General features: G+C 41.0%; 1 protein-coding gene across 19 annotated transcripts in view; it reads right to left on the minus strand.

Annotated features, from left to right (window-relative positions):
- LOC116974623 (calcium/calmodulin-dependent protein kinase type II delta chain) overlaps positions 1-24158 on the minus strand; it is a 270060-nt gene that overhangs the window by 26722 nt on the left and 219180 nt on the right. For 8 of the 19 annotated variants that reach the window (XM_033023325.1, XM_033023340.1, XM_033023308.1 and 5 more), the window contains 3 exons: positions 13256-13315; positions 12648-12692; positions 8774-8822 (listed from right to left, as the gene is read on the minus strand). In XM_033023325.1, the coding sequence (XP_032879216.1) occupies positions 8774-8822; positions 12648-12692; positions 13256-13315 (154 nt within the window). The remainder of the gene's footprint in view (positions 1-8773; positions 8823-12647; positions 12693-13255; positions 13316-24158) is intronic. The other 11 variants (XM_033023365.1, XM_033023401.1, XM_033023389.1 and 8 more) reach the window with 2 other exon arrangements.

Consider the following 24158-nt stretch of genomic DNA (forward strand, 5'->3'; position numbering starts at 1 on the left):
AAAAGAATAAATCAGGGAAGGTAGTGCATCCGTGGATAACAAGGGAAATCAGGGATAGTATCAAAACAAAAGAGGAAGCCTACAAATTAGCCAGAACAAGCAGCCTACCAGAGGACTGGGAGAAATTCAGAGTCCAGCAGAGGAGGACAAAAGGCTTAATTAGGAAAGGGAAAATAGATTATGAAAGAAAACTGGCAGGGAACATAAAAACTGACTGCAAAAGTTTTTATAGATATGTCAAGAGGAAAAGATTAGTTAACACAAATGTAGGTCCCTTGCAGTCAGAAACAGGTGAATTTGTCATGGGGAACAAGGACATGGAAGACCAATTGAATAATTACTTTGGTTCTGTCTTCACTAAGGAAGACATAAATAATCTGCCGGAAATAGCAAGGGACCGGGGGTTAAATGAGATGGAGGAACTGAGTGAAATCCAGGTTAGCCGGGAAGTGATGTTAGGTAAATTGAATGGATTAAAGGCCGATAAATCCCCAGGGCCGGATAAGTTGCATCCCAGAGTACTTAAGGAAGTAGCCGCAGAAGTAGTGGATGCATTAGTGATAATTTTTCAAAACTCTTTAGATTCTGGAGTAGTTCCTGAGGACTGGAGGGTAGCTAATGTAATCCCACTTTTTAAAAAGGGAGGGAGAGAGAAAACGGGGAATTACAGACCAGTTAGTCTAACATCGGTGGTGGGGAAAATTCTGGAGTCTGTTATTAAAGATGGGATAGCAGCACATTTGGAAAGTGGTGTAATCATTGGACAAAGTCAGCATGGGTTTATGAAAGGTAAATCATGTCTGACGAATCTTATAGAATTTTTCGAGGATGTAACTAGTAGAGTGGATAAGGGAGAACCAGTGGATGTGTTATATCTGGACTTTCAGAAGGCTTTCGACAAGGTCCCACATAAGAGATCAGTATACAAACTTAAAGCACATGGTATTGGGGGTTCAGTAATGATGTGGATAGAGAACTGGCTGGCAGACAGGAAGCAAAGAGTAAGAGTAAACGGGTCCTTTTCACAATGGCGGGCAGTGACTAGTGGGGTACCGCAAGGCTCAGTGCTGGGACCCCAGCTATTTACAATATATATTAATGATCTGGATGAGGGAATTGAATGTAACATCTCCAAGTTTGCGGATGACACGAAGCTGGGGGGCAGTGTTAGCTGTGAGGAGGATACTAGGAGGCTGCAAGGTGACTTGGATAGGTTGGGTGAGTGGGCAAAGGCATGGCAGATGCAGTATAATGTGGATAAATGTGAGGTTATCCACTTTTGTGGCAGAAACAGGGAAGTAGACTATTATCTGAATGGTGGCCGATTAGGAAAAGGGGAGATGCAACGAGACCTGGGTGTCATGGTACACCAGTCATTGAAAGTAGGAATGCAGGTGCAGCATGCAGTGAAGAAAGCAAATGGTATGTTAGCATTCATAGCAAAAGGATTTGAGTATAAGAGCAGGGAGGTTGTACTGCAGTTGTACAGGGTTTTGGTGAGACCACACCTGGAGTATTGCGTACAATTTTGGTCTCCTAAACTGAGAAAATACATTCTTGCCATAGAGGGAGTACAGAGAAGGTTCACCAGACTGATTCCTGGGATGGCAGGACTTTCATATGAGGAAAGACTGGATAGACTCGGCTTGTAGACGTTGGAATTCAGAAGACTGAGGGGGGATCTTATAGAAACTTACAAAATTCTTAAGGGGTTGGACAGGCTAGATGCAGGAAGATTATTCCCGATGTTGGGGAAGTCCAGAACTAGGGGTCACTGTTTAAGGATAAGAGGGAAGACTTTTAGGACCGAGATGAGGAAATCATTTTGTACACAGAGAGTGGTGAATCTGTGGAATTCTCTGTCACAGAAGGAAGTTGAGGCCAGTTCATTGGCTATATTTAAGAGGGAGTTAGATGTGGCCCTTGTGGCTAAAGGAATCAGGGGGTATGGAGAGAAGGACTCCGACCATCGGGTCCGGTGACCCGCGCCACTCGACTCCGACCATCGGGTCCGTTGACCCGCGCCACTCCACCCCCCTCCAGCAACCCACAGCCGTCGCCTTACCTGGAGCCTGGACTCTGCACTGGGCCTGCAGCCTTCACGCTGCTTACTCCCACTCTCCTTGACTTAACTCCACCGGGTCCTAGCGCCCGTCTGCCCAGCCGTGCTAGCCTCAGTGGCTGCTCCACTGACCCTCCCCCATCCCCCCCCAACCATGTCACACCCGCTCTTCCCCACCCACCTTACAGCCCTCTCTCCCCCCCCCACCCCCTGACCACCCACCACCCCTCCAACACCCACAACCCCCCCCCCACACATCGCCCCGTCCCCAGTCTACCCACCTGCCTTCCTCTGGCCCCAACTCCCACCCCTGCCGGGTGTTCACCATCCCCCCCGACCTCCCCCTCTCCCCCACCCAACGGTCTGTACTCAGCAGAGGTCTCACCTTTGTCCCCCTCCGTCCCCATCTCAATGAGTTCCGCGCCCACCATGACTTGGAGCGCTTCTACCGTCGTCTCCGCCTCACAGCGCACTTCCATGGGAAGGAGTCCTCGCCCCCTAATGATGACCCCTTTTCCCATCTCCAACGCACCCCCTCCTCGTGGAACCCCCCTCAGAAAGTCCCGGCTCTGGAACTCTTCATTCAGAACTGCCGCCGCGACGTCAACCGCCTCAACTTCTCCACTCCCCTGTCTAACTCCAATCTTTCCCCCTCTGAACGCACTGCCATCGAATCACTCCGCAAAAACCCAGACTGGGTCATCAAACCAGCCGACAAGGGAGGTGCCGTGGTAGTCTGGCGCGCCGATCTCTACAAAGCTGAGGCCACGCGCCAACTCTCGGACACCTCCTCCTACTTACCCTTGGACCATGACCCCACTGACGAGCACCAGGCCACCATTTCTAGCACCATCACCGACTTCATCAATTCCCACGACCTACCTGACCAAGCCTCCAAACTCATCGTTCCCCAGCCCCGCACGGCCCGTTTTTACCTTCTCCCCAAAATCCACAAACCCGGCTCTCCCGGCAGACCCATTGTCTCTGCGTGTTCGTGCCCCACCGAACTCATCTCCACATACCTTGACTCCATCCTATCCCCCTTGGTCAAATCCCTCCCCACCTATGTTCTAGACACCTCAGACACTCTCCGCCGCCTCCACGCATTCCACTCTCTGGGCCCTCACCCCCTCATCTTCACCATGGATGTCCGGTCACTCTACACCTCCATCCCCCACCAGGATGGCCTCAGAGCCCTCCGGTTCTTCCTCGACCAGAGGAGCAACCTATACCCAGCCACTGACACTCTCCTCCGCTTAGCGGAGTTGATCCTCACCCTCAATAACTTTACATTTGACTCCTCCCATTTCCTCCAAACACAAGGCGTAGCTATGGGCACACGCATGGGCCCCAGCTACGCCTGCCTCTTTGTCGGGTACGTTGAACAATCCTTGTTCAAGACGTACCAGGGCCCTATCCCCGACCCCTACCTCCGCTACATTGACGACTGCTTTGGGGCCACCTCCTGCACCCACACACAACTGACTGACTTCATCCACTTCACCACCAACTTCCATCCGGCACTCCAATACACCTGGACGATTTCCGACACTTCCCTACCATTCCTTGACCTCACCATCTCCATCGCAGGGGACAGACTCCTGACCGACATACATTACAAACCCACTGACTCGCATGGCTATCTGGACTACACGTCTTCCCACCCTGCCCCCTGTAAAGACTCCATCCCCTACTCCCAATTCCTCCGCCTACGCCGCATCTGCTCCCAGGATGAGACATTTCATACCAGGGCATCGGAAATGTCCTCGTTCTTCAGGGAACGGGGATTCCCCTCCGCCACCATAGATGAGGCTCACACCAGGGTCTCATCCATACCCCGTAACACTGCTCTCTCTCCCCATCCCCGCACACGCAACAAGGGCAGAGTCCCTCTGGTCCTCACCTTTCACCCCACCAGCCGGCAAATACAACACATAATCCTCCGCCATTTCCGCCACCTCCAACGTGACCCCACCACTCGCCACATCTTCCCATCTCCCCCCATGTCTGCCTTCCGCAAAGACCGCTCCCTCCGCAACTCCCTCGTCAATTCTTCCCTTCCCTCCCGCACCACCCCCTCCCCGGGCACTTTCCGTTGCAACCGCAAGAAATGCAACACCTGTCCCTTCACCTCCCCCCTCGACTCCATTCAAGGTCCCAAGCAGTCGTTCCAGGTGCGACAAAGGTTCACCTGTATCTCCTCCAACCTCATCTACTGCATCCGCTGCTCTAGATGTCAGCTGATTTACATCGGTGAGACCAAGCGTAGGTTGGGCGATCGTTTCGCCGAACACCTCCGCTCAGTCCGCAATAACCTACCTGACCTCCCGGTGGCTCAGCACTTCAACTCCCCCTCCCATTCCCAATCCGACCTCTCTGTCCTGGGTCTCCTCCATTGCCAGAGTGAGCAACAGCGGAAATTGGAGGAACAGCACCTCATATTCCGTCTGGGATCCTTGCGTCCTTATGGCATTAACATTGAATTCTCCCAATTTGGCTAGCCCGTGCTGTCTCCTCCCCTTCCTTAACCCTCTAGCTGTCTCCTCCCACCCTCCCATCCGCCCACCCTCGGGCTCCTCCTCCTCCTCCCTTTTTCCTTATTTCTTTCCCCACCCCCCATCAGTCTGAAGAAGGGTTTCGGCCTGAAACGTCGCCTATTTCCTTTGCTCCATAGATGCTGCTGCACCCGCTGAGTTTCCCCAGCAATTTTGTGTACCATGGGATACTGAGTTGGATGATCAGCCATGATCATATCAAATGGCGGTGCAGTCTCAAAGGGCCGAATGGCCTACTCCTGCACCTATTTTCTATGTTTCTATGTATTCAAGGGATTGACAAACAGACATAACACATTCTTGCAAGACTCCATCAAATATGGTCTACAAAGGAGCATATCTTTTACCTAATTGTACAGAATGTTTGAAAGTAAATAGAAACTCCAAAATCTAATCTCTGTGCTTAGTCAGCCTGATTGCCTGTTAAATAGATACAGTGCCCTCCATAATGTTTGAGACAAAAACCCATCATTTATTTATTTTCCTCTGTACTGCACAATTTGAGATTTGTAATAGAAAAAAATCACATGCGGGCATAGCTTTTAAGATCAGATGGGGGGAAATTGAATGGAGATGTGCAAAGCAAGTATTTTTTTTTTACATACATAAAGTGCTGGGTGCCTGGAACACTATGCCGGTAAGAAACTTTTTGATAGGAACATGGATATGCAGAGTTTATGCCCTCAACCTCAACAAGGAAAAAGGTCCTCACTGTTTACCCTAACTTTGCCTCTCTTAATTTTAAGTACTTCAGTAAGGTCTCCCCTCAACTTCCGATGCTCCAGAAAAAAAACAAACCAAGTATATCCAACCTCTACTTATATCCTCTAAATCCAGACAGCATCTTGGTAAACCGCTTCTTTACCTTCTCGAAAGACCCAATACATTTCCTGTAATGGGATGACCAGGATTGCATACAACACTCCAAATGCGGCCAAACCAGTTTTATAAAGCCACAACATGCCTTCTTGACTCTTATACTCAATGCTCCGACTGATGACGGCAAATTTAATGCGAGCATCAAAACTATTCCATTATGGAAATCTAGTCTCACAAGTGTAATAGATCCTGAAAATGCCTGTTATACCCCGGAGTGTATATGGATAAATCAAATATTGTTAAATTGGCTGAATAATGTCAACTGGAAAATCTAGAGTAGAATGTACATTTCAAATTGAGTTTAAGCGAATAAACCTTCAAGCTTTTTTGTAATTTCAATGTACTGGCAGTATCATGCTAGTTTGTAAGAGAAACCTTTAGAGATATGCATGCATATCATCTGCAGTCTTGAAACGATAATGATAGATATTCACTTTTGAGTTGCAATAGTTTTCTGGATCACTTTGCTGTACAGTTAATATTTTATTAGGATCCGTGCTGTAATTGTTATATGGTTATATGGTTGTAGGATGCTGAGACTTTAGCAAAGTCAGCATTTGAAACTGATTTTTAATTGCCCTTAATAAGGTGGTGTTGAGTCAACTACTTAACCTGCTGCAATCCTTGAGGCGAAGGGGTTCCAGATATGATTAGGGTTAACACATTAGCATGACGGATGCTAGTGGGAACAACCACACATACAAACACTAATGTGAGGGATAACCTGCACTATGAAGTGATAAAATGCTGGGTTTAAGAATCTTCCACTGATGCACTCAAATGTTAGTGGAATTCTATTTGGAGAGATGTTTTTTAAGGAACATTTGGGAAAACATTGCATCATACAAGTTGAATGAAAGTAACAAGTTAAACTGGCATCTGAACAGCAAAGACATGAAAATACAAAGAGAAATGACAGAAACATCTATGAATAAAATCATAAATATATGATAAACAAATGACATTTATTCAGACCTGATTAATTTATAATTGGCATGGTAAAACTTCTCAAAATTTTTGCTTTTGAATCGTCATTTAAAATCTATTATAACCAGACATGCTAATAATTTGAAATTCCTCCTCATCTCCTTCCTAATGGAACATCCTTTTATTCTGAGGCTGTGACCTCTAGTCCTAGACACTTCCACTAGTGAAAACATCCTCTCCACATCCACTCTTTCCAGGCCTTTTATTATTCGGTAAGTTTCAATGAGGTACCCTCTCATCCTTCTACACTCCAGCGAGTAGAGGCCCAGTGCCGTCAAACGCTCATCATATGTTAACCCACTCATTCCTGGGATGATGCTCGTAAGCCTCATCTGGACCTTTTCCAGTGCCAGCACATCCTTCCACAGATGTGGGGCCCAAAACTGCTCGCAATACTCCGAATGAGGTCTGATCTGCATGCCTAAAGCCTCAGCATTACATCCCTGTTTTTGTATTCTAGTCCACTCAAAATCCGGGTGCGTTGACATCTAACTACTTCCTAAACCTAACTTGCCACTTTGAACAAGCTACATATACATACCTCGCTATTCTGGTACCTCCTAGGTTTTTTCCTCCTGGTTTATATTTTCATTCTCCCCACCAAAATTCAATACTTCACATTTTTGAGCTCAAGTTTCATCTGCCATGTTTGTACCTATTCCAGCAGCTTTGATCTATCACAATCTTCACTACCAAATTTCATGTTATCAGCAAATTTCAAAATTGGCGTGTATGTTAATTCTGGCCAAATTGGAGAGGCCAGGACACTAAAATTGAGTAGAAGCTTCTGGGCTGCTAGGCCATTTGAATGTGCCTTCTGCAGAAATAGGACAAGCTGCAGAATGGTGCTAGTTTGTCTAGAGCCTAGATAAGAGCTGTAGGAAGAGAATGAAACGTCAGCAGATCCTGACAATTAGGTGCAAATTGCATGTAATGGATTGGATGAATTCAAACCAGACATACACATTGCACATAATGTTGCAAAGCTTAACTTTGCTAGATGGTGATTGGATTAAGTATTGAGCCTTGTCTGGGTTTCTTAAATATCTGGGCAAATGTTGCGATATTCATTTCCTTTCAGAAGCACCGTTTGAATACAATGTATTAGTTACTGTATTATTGGGTTAGGAAAATGTCCATCATGTACTTAATCGATATCTGTTATTGGACTCTATAGAGACTACCCCCATGTGGTTCGGCCCCACAAGTTTCGGGGACCTATGAAAGGTCGCTCCCACGAGGTCCTGTGTCGATCTTCAGGAAAGAACGCTTGGGACTGTGTGACCTTCTGGAGTGTCTCTGCTTGAGTGAGGCTAAAGAGGGCTGATCAGGCAGATATGAGGATCGAACCCGCGGGTGGTTGGGTATAGTAGTGGAAACTGTAATTGTGTTTTGTCAAAATAAAGTTTAGATGCGCAAGTGCTTGAATCAGTGATTTTTGACAGAAACTAGACTGGGGGGGGTGGGGGGGGGGGGGGGTGGGGAGCTTAGATGAGCTATTTACATGTACACCTATCCAACTCATTTGTTTATATTTTAAAAAAATCAATTATTCTAGCACTGACCCTTGAGGAACTCCACAGTAAACTCCCAGTCTAAAAAAAAACTTTCACTACAACTAGTCTGCTATTTAACTAATTTTGTTATCCATGTCTTCAATTTTGAAGTCAAAGTTACTATTAGAGTTCTGCATCAAATGATTCTGGATGCCCTTATTCGCTGCATTTCAGTCATCAACCCATTCTGCTAGTTCATCCAAAAAAATCTATCATATTAGATGAAATTATCTCACTATTAAGAACAAGGCCACTTTTAATAAATGTAGGGGCACACTCTCTCACCCCGGCAGTTTTTTTCTCATAGCAGGCAAGGTGCGCGTGCTGCTGATTTTAAGGCCTGACACTCGTCAGAAATTGCAAGTGGCAAACAGTCAGAAACAGAATCAATTAAGCCTGTGTCCCAACAGGAAGTACAAAGGTCCCATTTTAACAAATGATTCCTAGTGTAAGCCACCATCATGCTATTTCTCATGTATTTTTGTCAAATGCCACTTTTTAAATGAGATGGAACTTAACACCACATGCACACCAGGATTTGCATACCAATTAAATCCAATTTCTAGGCAAAAACTTTCTTGCACTAAACTGTGTTTCATAATGTTTGCAGATCTGAATGAAGCCTGTTGACTGTAATCTTATACCAGTTGCAAAACAGTATGAATATGAATATATGTGTTACTTAATTGTACTAAATATATGTGTTACTCGATTGTACTCTTTATTTTATTTACCTTTCACATCTTCATCTTCAATGGTAGTGTTGGTACTTTCGGAGGATTCCTAAGAGGAAAACAAACATGAAGACATTGTGATCACATACATTCAGCATTGAAGAATGAATTCAAACTGTGAAATACAAAACTGGGAACACAGGGACAGGAAGGAAAGAGTTTTTATTTACTTCATCAGCTACTGAAACCATCATCCATGGGTTTGTTATGTCAAAGGTTAACTATTCTAATGCACTCCTTTGTCCTCCTTTATTTTATTTTATTCTCTATTCTCCTATTCAAAACTCTGCTACATTTGTCTAACTTGTATCATATCCTGTGCACCCATTATCTGTGCTATCTAATCTTTTATTTGACTTTATCAATCATACTTTGATTTAAAAGTTTCATTGTTGTTTTCAAATTCCCCCCTCACTGCTCTCTATAATCCTCTTATACCAAAACCAAAGGCATCCATGTTCTTTAATAAGGTCTGGTCAATGTATCCAGATCTAAATCACCACAGATGTCAATTCCTTCATCTACCAATGTCCTAGCTATGGAACTTGCTCCCTCTCATTTTCTTCCTTTAATACTCTCCCTTTAAACCCATGCCTTGGCCAACTGTTTAATTTTCTCCTCTATTTTTATGCAACTCAGTAGAATATTTGATTGGTAATAATCTTGAAAAACTCCTCAAGTTAATACTAGTTGAAATTATTTAACTCTTGGGGCTTCAGTTTAACATTTAGCAGGTCAGCTTTCAAACAATGTTATTCTCACTTCTCTAACTTGAATGTTTCAATAGACAGCTGCCACCATAAACAGTTCCTTTGAATTTATTATTTTAACTAGGATGAGTACTAAGGTTGGATCGTTTTGATAAGGATTACAACTTATATTCAATAGGGTGATTTCACGAAAGGTCACTGGAGCGTAGATCCGCACCCATGTGACCGAAAATTTTAACTGGGGGACAAGCGTCACTTCCGGTACATGTTAGTGAATGGGAAAACACGCACTTTCACACCCGTTAAAAACATCGAAAACGGCCCGTTTTTGAGCTGCAATTAACTGTACCAGTCGGGGTGACCGTGAGGAACAGCTACCTAAATTTACAGTCCAAAAAAAAGATAGAAACTAAGGTAAATTCAAGAGGGAGCTGAAGGTGTAAATACAGCGGAAGTGCTAGCGGACATTTGCCGTGGAGATTTAAAGATCCAAAATATCGGGAATTATCGCGTTTGCTCGCTGCATTTCATCAAAAGTAAGGCATTATTGACTTTTTATCTTTATTCATTTGTTATATGAAAAGTATCAAAAGTTAAAAATCCGTCAGTAAAATTGCAAAATCGCCCATGGTTCTCAGGTGGGTTTTAACATGCAAAATGAAAATGCTTCTGAAGCTCCATTTACCATTTAAATAATCGTAAACTATCAATGCGTTTTGAAATAAATTTTACTGAGATGCAAGCTAAGGAATGGGATAATTGTCAGCTGTTGGACAAAAGCAGGACATTTTATTATTTGCCAAAATATATTTCTCAATGTTTCTTGTTTAAAGCCCGCACAATCACCCAAACTACTTATTTATTTATTTATCATCTAATAACAGACAAGCCTGCAGCATGGAATGATGTCAACAATCCTGATTGGGCACCCACTGTGAGCAGGATAGACAATGTGCACAAGAACGCCATCAACTTGCAGAGCTATAGATGCTTGAGCTGCAACCAAATCTGCTTTAATACTCTCTTCTTGTTGCACGTGCATGGCGTTCTTGTGCACATTGTCTATCCTGCTCACAGTGGGTGCCCAATCAGGATTGTTGACATCATTCCATGCTGCAGGCTTGTCTGTTATTAGATGATAAATAAATAAATAAGTAGTTTGGGTGATTGTGCAGGCTTTAAACAAGAAACATTGAGAAATATATTTTGGCAAATAATAAAATGTCCTGCTTTTGTCCAACAAACAGCTGACAATTATCCCATTCCTTAGCTTGCATCTCAGTAAAATTTATTTCAAAACGCATTGATAGTTTACGATTATTTAAATGGTAAATGGAGCTTCAGAAGCATTTTCATTTTGCATGTTAAAACCCACCTGAGAACCATGGGCAATTTTGCAATTTTACTGACGGATTTTTAACTTTTAATACTTTTCATATAACAAATGAATAAAGATAAAAAGTCAATAATGCCTTACTTTTGATAAAATGCAGCGAACAAACGCGATAATTCCCGATATTTTGGATCTTTAAATCTCCACGGCAAATGTCCGCTAAGCACTTCCGCTGTATTTACACCTTCAGCTCCCTCTTGAATTTACCTTAGTTTCTATCTTTTTTTTGGACTGTAAATTTAGGTAGCTGTTCCTCACGGTCACCCCGACTAGTACAGTAAATTGCAGCTCAAAAACGGGCCGTTTTCGATGTTTTTAACGGGTGTGAAAGTGCGTGTTTTCCCATTCACTAACATGTACCGGAAGTGACGCTTGTCCCCCAGTTAAAATTTTCGGTCACGTGGGTGCGGATCTACGCTCCAGTGACCTTTCGTGAAATCACCCTATACATATTTAAAAGTCAACTAGCTTCATTGATATGTTCTTACAATGCATGGTAAAATTAATAATAAACATAGCAGTTTTATCGATCTGAATTGGATATATATATATACACACAATATATGTAATCAGTATAATATTTTGAAACAATAGATTGTGGTTGAACACCATACCAGATGACAAAGGCATTGTCTAGGACACACTGTACAATGAAGCACAAAAGGAACTGACACCGATTTCGTGCACCTAGTTAAAAACTGGAGGCATAGATTACATCCATTGGCCTGTCAAGATACCAATAAGCAGAAAGGAAGCCAGCAGAATTTGCCACCATAAATAAATAACTGTATCACCTGATACAATACATGCAACCCAGCAGATGTATGTGACAACCAAAAAACATGCAGTTGCTGACAGAGATAATAAATTCATGAATGAAGCCTAGAAATAATGAACGCAATTTTAAAAAATAATGTCTCACCTTAGCCACAGATCTGCTGCAACCGGTATGTGTTTACAAAGTAACCATTAACAGTCATTTTGTGATTATTATAAAAATGATTGGGATTTTTAAATTGTATAATTTATTAGAAGCACTAATTGCAAAATATGCAATTTTTTGCTGTTAAAACCATTGGACATTTAGTTAAATGGTAGTACATTTAAATGCTTGATTCTTACACTTCATTCTTTCAAATTATTTTTATCTTTCTCAAAATTAGTTAAATTCTCAGCAAATGTGCATTTGTACTAGAATGCGTTTTGTATTTTTTCCGTCAAGAAAATCCATTAAAAGTTTCTTCACAGTTTAGTTTGCAACCACAAAATGACTCTTCAAAAGTAGATTTTTAATGACTCTAACTCACATCATGTATCTTGCATCGTTTGGACTAGGAAAATGGTAAAGCATTAGTTTCAAGGAATACTCGTGTGTTCTGTGGCTAAGGTAGTTACAATGACAAAACACCCAAAATAAAAAGGCTGCAGTTTTTAATAAGCAGGAATTTTCTCCACTCTTTAGCCCATGAAGCCGTACACCACTGACGAAGAGGTTAACACAGCATGCTAATATACATCCATAATTTTATCAAGATGAAGTGTATTGTAGAACACACACAGAATGGTTGTCAAATGGTCCATGCAACCCCCTTCCTACCAAAAACAGGCAACCAAAGCACAAATGGCAGAAGCTGAAGAACTTTCCTCAAAGCTTTTTGTCTTACATCTATAACGAATCCAACCACTTCTTGGATACTGATTAGATCTTTTACTATGCGTGTGGATGAACACCTTGCTGAAATGCTTAAGTAATGAACACATCTTGGAATACCTTATTTCCATCAGCAGGATTGTGGATTACAGTAGTTTGGGGCTCCTGAGCAAGATAAAAGAAAACTCTCATTGGTCAAGGTTATCTTCAGTGATCAAAATGTTTAAGAACCAGCTACAGGAATGAGAGGCCAAAGCAATATTACTAGTGTCATGTGAAAAAAATCTTAAACGCATTTAACAAAAATCAAAAATAGAAATGGGGTTATATTACTGCCAGCAATACCTGCTGGGCATCCTGCAGGAAATGGCCTTATTTATTACCTAAATAGCGGCATGCAATTTCTTAAATTGCCTTGCAGCATTTGTGTTAGCTCCCTGAAGTCAAAGACTTGGCACTGCTAAATTTAGAGCAGTCCATCTTCTAGCACAGAAGCTGATATCAGTAGAGGAGCTAAGAGAAACATGCAGAAAGGCAATAGCCTGCCACTACGCATGCAAAGTAACAGTAACAACCATGTTCAGTGTCATGATAAAGAACCGTAAATGTGCTGCTTCACAATGGATTTTCCCGTAAAACAGAACCGAGGCACATTTTGCTAAATCAAATGATGCCTCAGAAAGCAAATGGAAAAAAACAACGAAATAGAAAGAGGAATCAAGGTATACCAGTGCTGGGGTAGGTATGGGCTCTTTTGGGCTGGTTACTACGTTGGCTTTGTTGTTTATCTGCAGATAAGTTAAAATAGAAAATGCATAAGCCTCAACAAATATCTTTTCCACTCTATATTGGACCATGTTACAACTGATCTGAAACAAACATCTTCTGGGAAATAATAAGGGCTTTTTAGTCTTCCTATGATATTACTTCTACTTCCCAGTGACTGAATTTGCATAAAGTGGCAGAAACATTGTATTGGTTACACTTTTGATTCAGTATAAGATTTAAGAAAGAACATTATATTTAGTTTGTAATACACCACATGCACAAAGACATAATCAACAGCACAAGTGTACAAAATAACCCATGATTCCAATCACAACAGATGTGGTCCCAATACAGCTTGGGGCATTTTCACTGACTGATAAAGAATATTTATATTTATACTAGAACTCATCAGCCGCCTTCTTTAATCCACTGCTCCTTGTGAAATGTGATTGCGATAGAAGGAAAACACAATATTTTATAAGCTAACAAACTAATTACACCATTACGTTTCGGACAATATAAGACATTTATACAAATGCCAGATATCCACATTTCAACAACAGAACTGCAGAATAAATAGCCAAAACTATCCATTGATATACAGGGCACGTACTTTCTGCCATTAGCAAATCCACCGGTGTTGACTTGTTGGCAGGTGTGGTGTAAATGGTAAGACACAGATGGCAGCAGAGCTTTAAGTGGTGTAATGCTATTTCACGAGGGGGCCTAAATAAGGTCCATTCATTAAACAGCTGAATTAACATGTTGACAGCTGGCTAAATCATATCTTCTGACTTAGTTGGTTGTCAAAACCATGAACTTCTGAATGATCTTAACAATCATAAATGCTCAAGTGAAATTTAAAAAGTTCAGAAATAAAATAAAAACACTTAAAATAAAGTAAAGTATTTAATCAATTAACTAATACTCACCCTTTCAGTCATTCTTCTCCACTAAGATGCATGTATTTGCAGTTACCGTATCGGTTTAACCTGGTGCAGGTTAAACAGTAACCCTGCCACTAGTTCAGGATCTGCTACTGGACTTTACAAGGAGTCCAAAGGCCAAGTGCTGTTAGGAAATTACTGGCAAGAATATTCAGAATTTTGGTGTTTATGCAACAATCCCAAATTGCCGACACTTACATGGAGAAATGTCAGCAGTACATTGCGAAAGTATTGGTAATTCCTTGCAAATTTCAGGCAATTAATTTGGCTGAAAAACATCTGAAGATGAGCAACTAGTGGATTAACTCCAGACATGTTCTCGTGAGATGGGGGTCGGGCAATACTGTCATTCATTTCCTTCCTAAACACCCATTACTAACATTTCTTAAATTGGTTGGGGTTCTCTTTATTAAGTCACAGACTTGTACAACATAGAAACAGGCCCTTCAGCTCACTACATCTATGCCAACCATCATGCTTTTCAGATTCAGATTCAATTTTAATTGTCATTGTCAGTGTACAGTACAGATGACAATTAAAATTGAATCTGAATCTGAAAAGCATGATGGTTGGCATAGATGTAGTGAGCTGAAGGGCCTGTTTCTATGTTGTACAAGTCTGTGACTTAATAAAGAGAACCCCAACCAATTTATCACAACAGATGTGGTCCCAACAGATGTGGTCCCAACAGATGTGGTCACAACAGATGTGGTCCCAGATGTGGTTTTGTGTACTAATTGCATTTGCTGACATTAATTTCATATCCGCCTGAGCCTTTATCATTCAAATACCTCTCCAGATGCTTCTTGAATGTTATTCCAGTTCCTGCCTCCACCACCTCCTCCAGCAGCTCATTCCAGATACCAACCACTCTTTGTGTGGAACATTTACCTGTCAGGTCCCCATTAAACCATCTCCATATTATTTTAAACACCTGTAGAGTGGGAAACAGACTCTGGCTATCTACCATATCTATACCTCTCATTACTTTATATCTCTACGGTGTCACACCTCCGCCCCTTTTGATAGAGGGAAGACAGACCTAGGCTATCTGATCTCTCCTTACAACTAAAACCTTCTAATCTAGGCAACATTCTTGGATTTTTTTTTTGGCATTCTCTCTAACTTAATTAATCTTTCCTGTAGGCAGTACTCCACGTGTAGACTAACCAATGTTTTGAACAGCTATATAATTACGTCCCTCTTGTACTCAATATCTTGGCTGATGAAGGAAAGCATCTACTGTCTTTCCACTTTCAGGGAACTGTACTTGTAACCCAAGGGTCTCTCCGTTCAATAATACCTCTCAGGGCCTTGCCAATCACTGTATATATCCTGCCTTGGTTTAATTTCCTTACCAGATCATTTTAGTTCACTTACCATGGTAATTCTATTTTCTTTGCATTAAGTTTAAGTAACCAGAGGTTTCAGAGTAGACAACAGTTGGAATCCTGCTAAACTACACAGAATGGAGTACAGAAGGAATGTAGTTGTGTTAATACTCTGTGATCTGCATTTTAATCCATCCAAAAGAACGGCAAGGAAGATCACAGTGGGATAGATGGATGGATTAGTATGGAAAATTGCCAACTTTAGAATTGTAAGAATTCTGTATATATCACTCTTAACCTTGAAAATACAATGAGTCAATATCTCCTGAATTCACCATCACCGGAGCAAAGACATTTCTCATTAGTTGTCTTTGGTGGCTGACCGTATCTCATGAGCCTATGCCTCTTTCTTCAAGGTTCTTGAATCAGGGGACTTGACAGGGTTGACCCATATTATGAACCATGTTAAGTCCCCTGAAAAGTCTATGTTATTTCTTATTCTTCTAAACCCCAGAGAATATAGCTCCTTGGACTCATTTTTTCCTTACTAGATAATTTCATCCCATTTCTGCCATTGCCCTTCCCTCTTCCCCAATCCGGAATCAATCCAGCGATACCTTTACCTCAAAGGTAAGCACATCCCTAAATCTCAAATCTTGATTCAGTATTCCAGGGATGGACTCACTTAGGGCCTTGCATATGTGCAAGACTGCATTATTTTTCTACCCTATCCCACTTGCAATGTTTCTTTGGCTTGTAATTATCTGTGCTGGCCCGATAATTACAAATCAAAGGGAATGTTACAAGTGGGATAAAGAGAAAAATAAAGAAGTCTTGCATTTATGCAATCTGTGGCCATAGGTTCTTGTATATGTCTCATTCTTGTATAAAGATATGGGATGCCTCCAAACAATGTTTAATAATTTCTCACCATTTAATCCACACATGCTTCTCGATTCTTCCTACCAATGTGAACAACCTCACGTTTCCTTGATTAATACTATATTTACCATTATTTTATTACTCACTTGACATTTCAAATTCCATTTGCAGATAATAGACAATAGGTGCAGGAGTAGGCCATTCGGCCCTTCGAGCCAGCACCACCATTCACTGTGATCATGGCTGATCATCCACAATTAGTACCCCGTTCCTGCCTTCTCCCCATATCCCATTGACTCCGCTATCTTTAAGAGCTCTAACTCTTTCTTGAAAGCATGCAGAGAATTGGCCTCCACTGCTTTCTGAGGCAGAAAATACTTTGCAACTTCTTACAACTTATTTTCATAACTAATTCATTTGAAATTACTCTGCTCAGTCCCTTCATGTAAATAATCAATATAAACAAAAACATATCCATGGGCCCAGCACTGATCCCAGATGTACCCCATTAGTTACAACTGATCCGCATGTATCCCTCTCCTTTGTCTTCTGACATCTCTACCCATGCCAATATACTGGCTTGAACAAGCCAATATTTTGTGCACTGGAATGTTATGTGGCACATTATCAAATACCATTTACTTATCCAATTACACTATCTCCATTAGCTCTTTATTAGATCTCACATTTTACACATGCAAAGAACTCAAGCAAGTTTACTGAACAACTTTTGTGTAACAATGTTGACTCTACCTAATCATGTTAAACTTTGGTCAATACTTTGTTACAGCATCCGTAATTACGGATTCAACATTTTCCTGACATCTAATGTTCAACATTTATAGTTCCACATTTTTTTAATCTACTTTTTTTAATCTTAATCTAACATATTGTGTTTTCCAATTAGTTAGAATTTTTCAGTGTCCAGGAGTTTAGGAAAGATGATAACCAATGTGACCACCACTGCTGCAACTCAACAGAGCAGACCATCAGATCTAGTCATATTTGCTGAATACATTTTCTTAGATGATGTTACAAAATCCCTTGTTCAACTTGTTTTTGTTCTACTGTATAAACTGCAGTTCTTTGTAATCATACATTTTTTCTTTCAACCAAATGTTAGTTGCTTCATGGAATCTTTTATTCTTAACAGGATGCGTATTCATTAAGAATTATTAAGTACTCATTAATGTCTGCTGTTACCTTTACCATTATATCTTTCAATGTAAGTTCATACTCTAGAGTTGAGGAATTGTAGTTACATAACTGCTATTGTTTATTTAAGACTCCATTCAGACTTCACATTGCTTTTCCCAATTTGAAAGTGAAATTCAAATATGTTAAGTTCACTCCGAGGGACATGATCCTTGATTGTGAGATTACTAATTAATATGATTTCATTGCAAACACCCGAATCTGAATGAACCTGTTCCTTACTTGGATCCAGACCTATTACTCACTCAAACGTACTTAATGAAGGTCCTCAACACCACCCTTGCCAACTTGACTTACTCTACTTATGTCTTGATTGACATTCCCCATATTAAACGCACTACCTTAGTTTGGAGACCCCAATATTTCCCATTTGACATAATAACAGGCCTTCGAAAATACTCAACAGGTCAAGCGTTATTCTGTGGAAACAAATGGACATAAGCCTGACATTAATTCTGCCTCGTTCCACATAGGCTGCCAAGTATTTACATTGCTCGTTTTTTATTTCAAATATGTAGCATCGCTAACTGCTTGATTCTCATTTTTTCCACTGATAGCATGTCCAAAATATAGTGATCATGATCAGGCCTACAGACAACTTGCACCAGCTTTATCTAGTTTTGTTTCAGCTCTATCCAGGTTGATTCTAATTCCTGATATTTTGAGACACAATTGTTTCTCACTATTATCAGAAATACACATCCCCTTTTCTAAAATGTCAAAAATATTGAAAATGTCAGTTCCCTCTCTTTAAATCACCTTGCAATCACCTCAATGGGCATGTATCAATGCTATCCTATCATGGTATAAACACTTTGTACATTCAAATAAGCATTATTTTGTTTTGGCTTGCTTCTATTTGCCCCATATGTTGATACTATTAGCCTTCACAGTCTTAACAATTCATTTTGGTCACACTTTGTTAACTTTTATTCACTCACCGCATTATTATCTCATTCTGCCTAAGGTTCCCTTCAGATGAAGGGAACTCCAATGACCACCTCACCACTACTCATTTGTCTGCAGCCCCGTGTATTTGATTGGCCAGGATAATAGACAATAGGTGCAGGAGTAGGCCATTCGGCCCTTCGAGCCAGCACCACCATTCAATGTGATCATGGCTGATCATCCCCAATCAGTACCCCGTTCCTGCCATCTCCCCATATCCCCTGACTCTGCTATCATTAAGAGCCCTATCTAGCTCTCTCTTGAAAGTATCCAGAGAAACGGCCTCCGCCACCCTCTGAGGCAGACAATTCCACAGACTCACAACTCTCTGTTAGAAAAAGGGTTTCCTCGTCTCCGTTCTAAATGGCTTTTCCCTTATTCTTAAACTGTGGCCACTGGTTCTGGACTCCCCCAACATCGGGAACATGTTTCCTGCCTCTAGCGTGTCCAAACCCTTAATAATCATATATGTTTCAATAAGATTCCCTCTCATCCTTCTAAACTCCTGAGTATACAAGCCCAGCTGCTCTATTCTCTCAGCATAAGACAGTCCCTTCATCCCGGGAATTAACCTTGTAAACCTACGCTGCATTACTCTAGCCTGATTCAAGAGAGGTCCAAACTAATGGATCCATCCCGGCCTTGCCCGTTGGTTGTGATTACAGTGCCCCATGAATCAAAATATTTGTTTCCAAAACTCAGATATGAGCTACAATTTGAAAAATATATTCACTGATTTGGGATGTCAGTGTCGTGGCAATGCCAGGATGTATTGCCCATCCTTAATGGCCTGGAGAAGGTAATGGTGAGCGATGCTATCTTGAACTGCTACTGCTACTGCTCGTCTGGTGAATTGTTCCCACAATGTTGTTGGAGATGGAAATCTGAATTTGAATATGAACATGGAGGGAAATTTGCAAGTGATGTTTTCAAGGACCTGCTGTTCTTGTTCCCTCTTGGTGGTAGATATTGTGGATTTGGGAGGGCCAGTACCCTACAGATGTTCTCATTTTCTTGATCCTGCACAAATTGAAAGTGGCTCAGGTAGTAATCCAAAGATCATCACCTTTGTGGTTTTGCTGAATAATTTAAACCCTAAATCTTTATATTTTCTCTGAAAAACATGTTAAAAAATGTTACTTATGCTACTGGTTCCTATGTGGCGCACAACTACTAGATCTCTCCCTTTCCGCCAATTTCCCCTGCAGCTATAAAGAAATGTAATGAACCTAGCAGTGAACGGGCAACATATTCTATACAACTAACCCTTGGAATATTGTCCCCTATCAACACCACATTCTTTTTTCACTCAAACTTCCTAGTGATAGGAGGCAGAAGGTAGTGGTGGAAAGATGTTTTATTTTTATGATTGGAAGTCTATGACGGTGTTATCCAGGAATAATTTCTGGGACCGTTGCTATTTGTGATAGATATTAACAACTTGGATGTGAACATGATTAATAAGTTTGTGGATAGCGAGGAAGACTGTCTAGCGTTAAAACAGGATACAAATCATTTGGGTGGATCAATGGCAGTTGTAATTCAATCCTAAGAAGTACTGAGGCACTTTAGGAAGTCAAATAGGAGTAGGACATAGACAGTAAACGGTAAGGTGCGAAGGAATGTCGATGAACAGAGGGGTTCAAGTGCACAGTTCCCTGAATGTGGTGACACAGGCCAATAAGATTGGTGAAGGGTATAAATGGCATGCTTGTCTTCATAGGTAAGAGCACAGAGTGGAAGAGTTGGGATGATGTTTCAACTTTATGCAGCACTGGTTAGGCCACACCTGGAGTTTTGAACATAGGTCTGGTTGCCACACCATAGGAAGTATTTGTGATGTAGAGAATGTAGAGGAGATTCACCAGGATGTTGCCTGGATTACAGGACTTTAGTGAAGTGGGGAGATTGGACAGTCTGGGCTTGTTTTATCCTGGAGCAAAGGAAACTAAGAGGTTACCTGATATACACAATTATGACAGGCATAGAGAGGGTTGATAGCCAAAATCTTTTTACCCATGGGACGGGTGTCAAAAACAAGAGGGCAGAGGTGTAAGGTGAGAGGACGGTATTTTTTGGGGATCTGAGGGGAAATCTCTTTAAAAAATAAAGTGGATGACATCTAGAATGCTCTATCGGAGGAGATGTTGGAATCAGATACAATTACCACATTAAAGAGGCATTTAAAGAGGCACTTTCTACACGTTAATAGACATAGAAGATACGGTCCTAATGCAGGTAAATGGGATTAGTGTAAATGTACTAAAACGTTGACATGAATTTGGTGAGTCGAGGAGCACAACTCTGCGTTGTATGATTCTATAACTATGTTAATGACTTCATATAATATTGTGCCGTGCTCCCTGAAGTTGCTGTACATACACTGTACTTGTCATTTAGAATTAAAGGCTGAAGCTCTGCGATCACTACACGTGGTCCTCAATACCTGCCTGGACTGTGAACACATACGTTGGTTCCTAAACATTGACCAGGTTGGAGCCATTACTTACTCTAAGGAAGGTGATCACTCCTGGTAAAGGTATCTCTCCACTTCCAAGAAGCATTGTAAAATTTGCAACTCTAAACTCTAGCTAAATAACCCAGAGATGATTGCATCTCAAAGTGCAAATGACTGCAGCAGCAGTGGCTGATGAGGATCTCACCAATCTTTATTATGCCTTGAAGGTAAAACACATCACTGAACCTGTTGCCTACGTAAGAGCAACATTTACATATTCACTAAGCTTATGTTTATGTGATATCTCAATTTCTCAAGTACAAAAACTTTTATTCCAGAAGATTTTTAAATTTAAGTTAAAGACTAAAGAATAAAGTTATTTTAATAAAATTGCTGGGGAAACTCAGCGTCTGAAGAAGGATTTTCGGCCTGAAACGTCCCCTATTTCCTTCGCTCCATAGATGCTGCTGCACCCGCTGAGTTTCCCCAGCAATTTTGTGTACCTTCGATATTCCAGCATCTGCAGTTCCCTTTTGAACAAGTTATTTTAATGATATGGCAACAATGCAAAATTGAAAGACATGTTGGCATAACCATGATTTACCTGGTGGCATTATAAGCTAAATAAATCTATGAAAGAACTACAGAGTTGCTTTGATAACTTCAGCCAAATCATCAGAATCAATTCAATAGTTTGTAACATCAGAGCATTTTTTGGAGATATCAATTTGAAGATGTATTTTCATTTAAATTATACCTTTTAGAATCTTGGAACTTAGAATCATACAGCATGGAAACAGACCACCAACTCACCATGTCCATGCCAACCAGGAGGCACCCATCAATACTAATCCCATCTTCCAGCACGTGGCCCAGAGGGATATGGGCTAAATGCTGGCAGGTGGGACTAGTGTAGCTAGTGTTGGGCAAGTTGGTCTGAAGGGCCTGTTTCAACACCGTATGACTCTATGACATTCTTCCAACAGTGGTGACCTCTAGCTGAGGTCTGACCATTTATATTTACAGTTGGAGCATAACCACCCTGCTCTTGTATTCAGTGACCCAACTTGTGGAAGCCAGTATTCTAAATGCCTCCTTATCAACGTGCACTGGCACCTTCAATGATCTTTGGATTTACGCAAAGTCTCTCTCTTCCTCTATACTCTCTCGGACCTTACCATTCATGGTATGTGTCCTAGCCACATTAGTCCTCTCACTGTAAGGCAGCAGCTCACCCAGATGTACATCCAGGTCTTTCCTTATTTTAATGAAATGATCCTTCCCCTATTTTAAGACCTTTAATCATAGAACACAGAACAGAATAGCACAGGAATAGGCCCTTCAGCCCACAACATCTGTGCTGAACATGATGCCGAACATGATGTTAATTTTCTCTGCCTGCACATGATCCATATCCCTCTACTCCTTGCACATCTAAGGGTCTATTTAAAAGTCTTCAACACCACTATTGTATCTGCTTCCACATTTACCCCTGGTCATGGTCCATTTCTATCTTTATCCACAACCACTGTGAAATACACAGTCATGGCCTCAACGCTTCCCCATGGGCACTCCTTCCATTTGATTGACTACATTGCCAAGACAAGATCCACTAATGCTCCTTGCAGCATTGGCCTATCTACATATAGTCTCAAAAAACATTTCTGGAGAAACCTCAAAAATTCCTTCCCCTCTGAGCCTTTTAGGCAAAGCAATCCAAGTTAGTATTTGGGAAATTGAACTCCCCATGTTCTATAATCTTATTTTCATCACAACTGTTTACTGATTGCCTACATATCAGTTCCTCTATCTCCCGTTGACTGTGAGGTGTCATTACGATGGTTGGAATATATTTTGTGTTTACTTCCATTTAAATTAGTTTGTAATAAATAATTTGAAAAAGGCACGCTATCCTACAGCGCCAGAGACCTGGGTTCAATGCTGACTACGGGTGCTTGTCTGTATGTTCTCTCCGTGACCTGCTTGAGTTTTCTCCGAGATCTTCTGTTTCCTCCTGCACTCCAAACATGTATAGGTTTGTAGGTTCATTGGTTTGGTATAAATGTAAACATTGTCTCTAGTGTGTGTAGGGTAGTGTTAATGTGCGGGGATCGCTGGTCAGTGCGGGCTCAGTGGGCTGAAGGGCCTGTTTCCGCGCTGTATCTCTAAACTAAATTACAAAAATAAACCTTCATTAATCCAGTTGAAAATGTTTATAATTACTTTGTTTGACAAATTATGAAAGGAATTGGTTGAGGGAGCGAGTATATAAAAAATGCTCCTCCAGAACACATATGGGTTGTTGCTAATGGGAAGGGGTTGGTTACAGAATCTATCCCAAATGTTTTGTTCATAAGCCAATTACTAAAAAGTTTGAAACTTGGGGTTTCCTTTCCTTTCAATTTCTTAAAAGTGCATCTGGACTTAACTTTATGCATCCTCACAAAAGTATCACACCAATGTTCTTCCTGCTGATACATCCCATTACAACATTTAGTCATCTACTAGATTCCTTAAGATATCAGACATGTCTGAATCTATTAATATACATTTTAACATCTGATTGATGTGCTGCCCCAAAGCTACTAATGTTGTTGTAGATCTAAACTTCAAACAACAGAGAATGAAATATTCTGATACCACATGTAATTTTAAATGAATCTTGGTCTGAATTTTTAATGAGCTAATGCCATCTTGATGTGGAAAATGGAGTAATTTTCAATCAAAATTCTAATTGAATAACTGACTTTGTAAGCAAGAAAGTGCTTATTAAATTCACTTTAAGATATATATGGCATAACCGTCCCTTTATGTTACCTGCAGATTAATAATTTATATACTTGGGATCAACAATTTGTCTAATTATATCATACAAATGTAAAATCAAATTGTATTTCTCGGTTACCAAAAAAATTCCCTGCATAAACTTTAACAATGATCTGAGCATGGTAATTAATTTCTAAAAATAGGAATTGAAGGTGAACCATTCATCTTCACCTATTTTATATATTGGTGCTTAATGGATCTCAAGACTTGCATGAATATGAGACATGTAAATCATATTTTACAGCAAGCTACCATA

The sequence above is a fragment of the Amblyraja radiata genome, chromosome 1 (assembly GCF_010909765.2).
Source record: "Amblyraja radiata isolate CabotCenter1 chromosome 1, sAmbRad1.1.pri, whole genome shotgun sequence".
Taxonomy (NCBI): Eukaryota; Metazoa; Chordata; class Chondrichthyes; order Rajiformes; family Rajidae; genus Amblyraja; species Amblyraja radiata.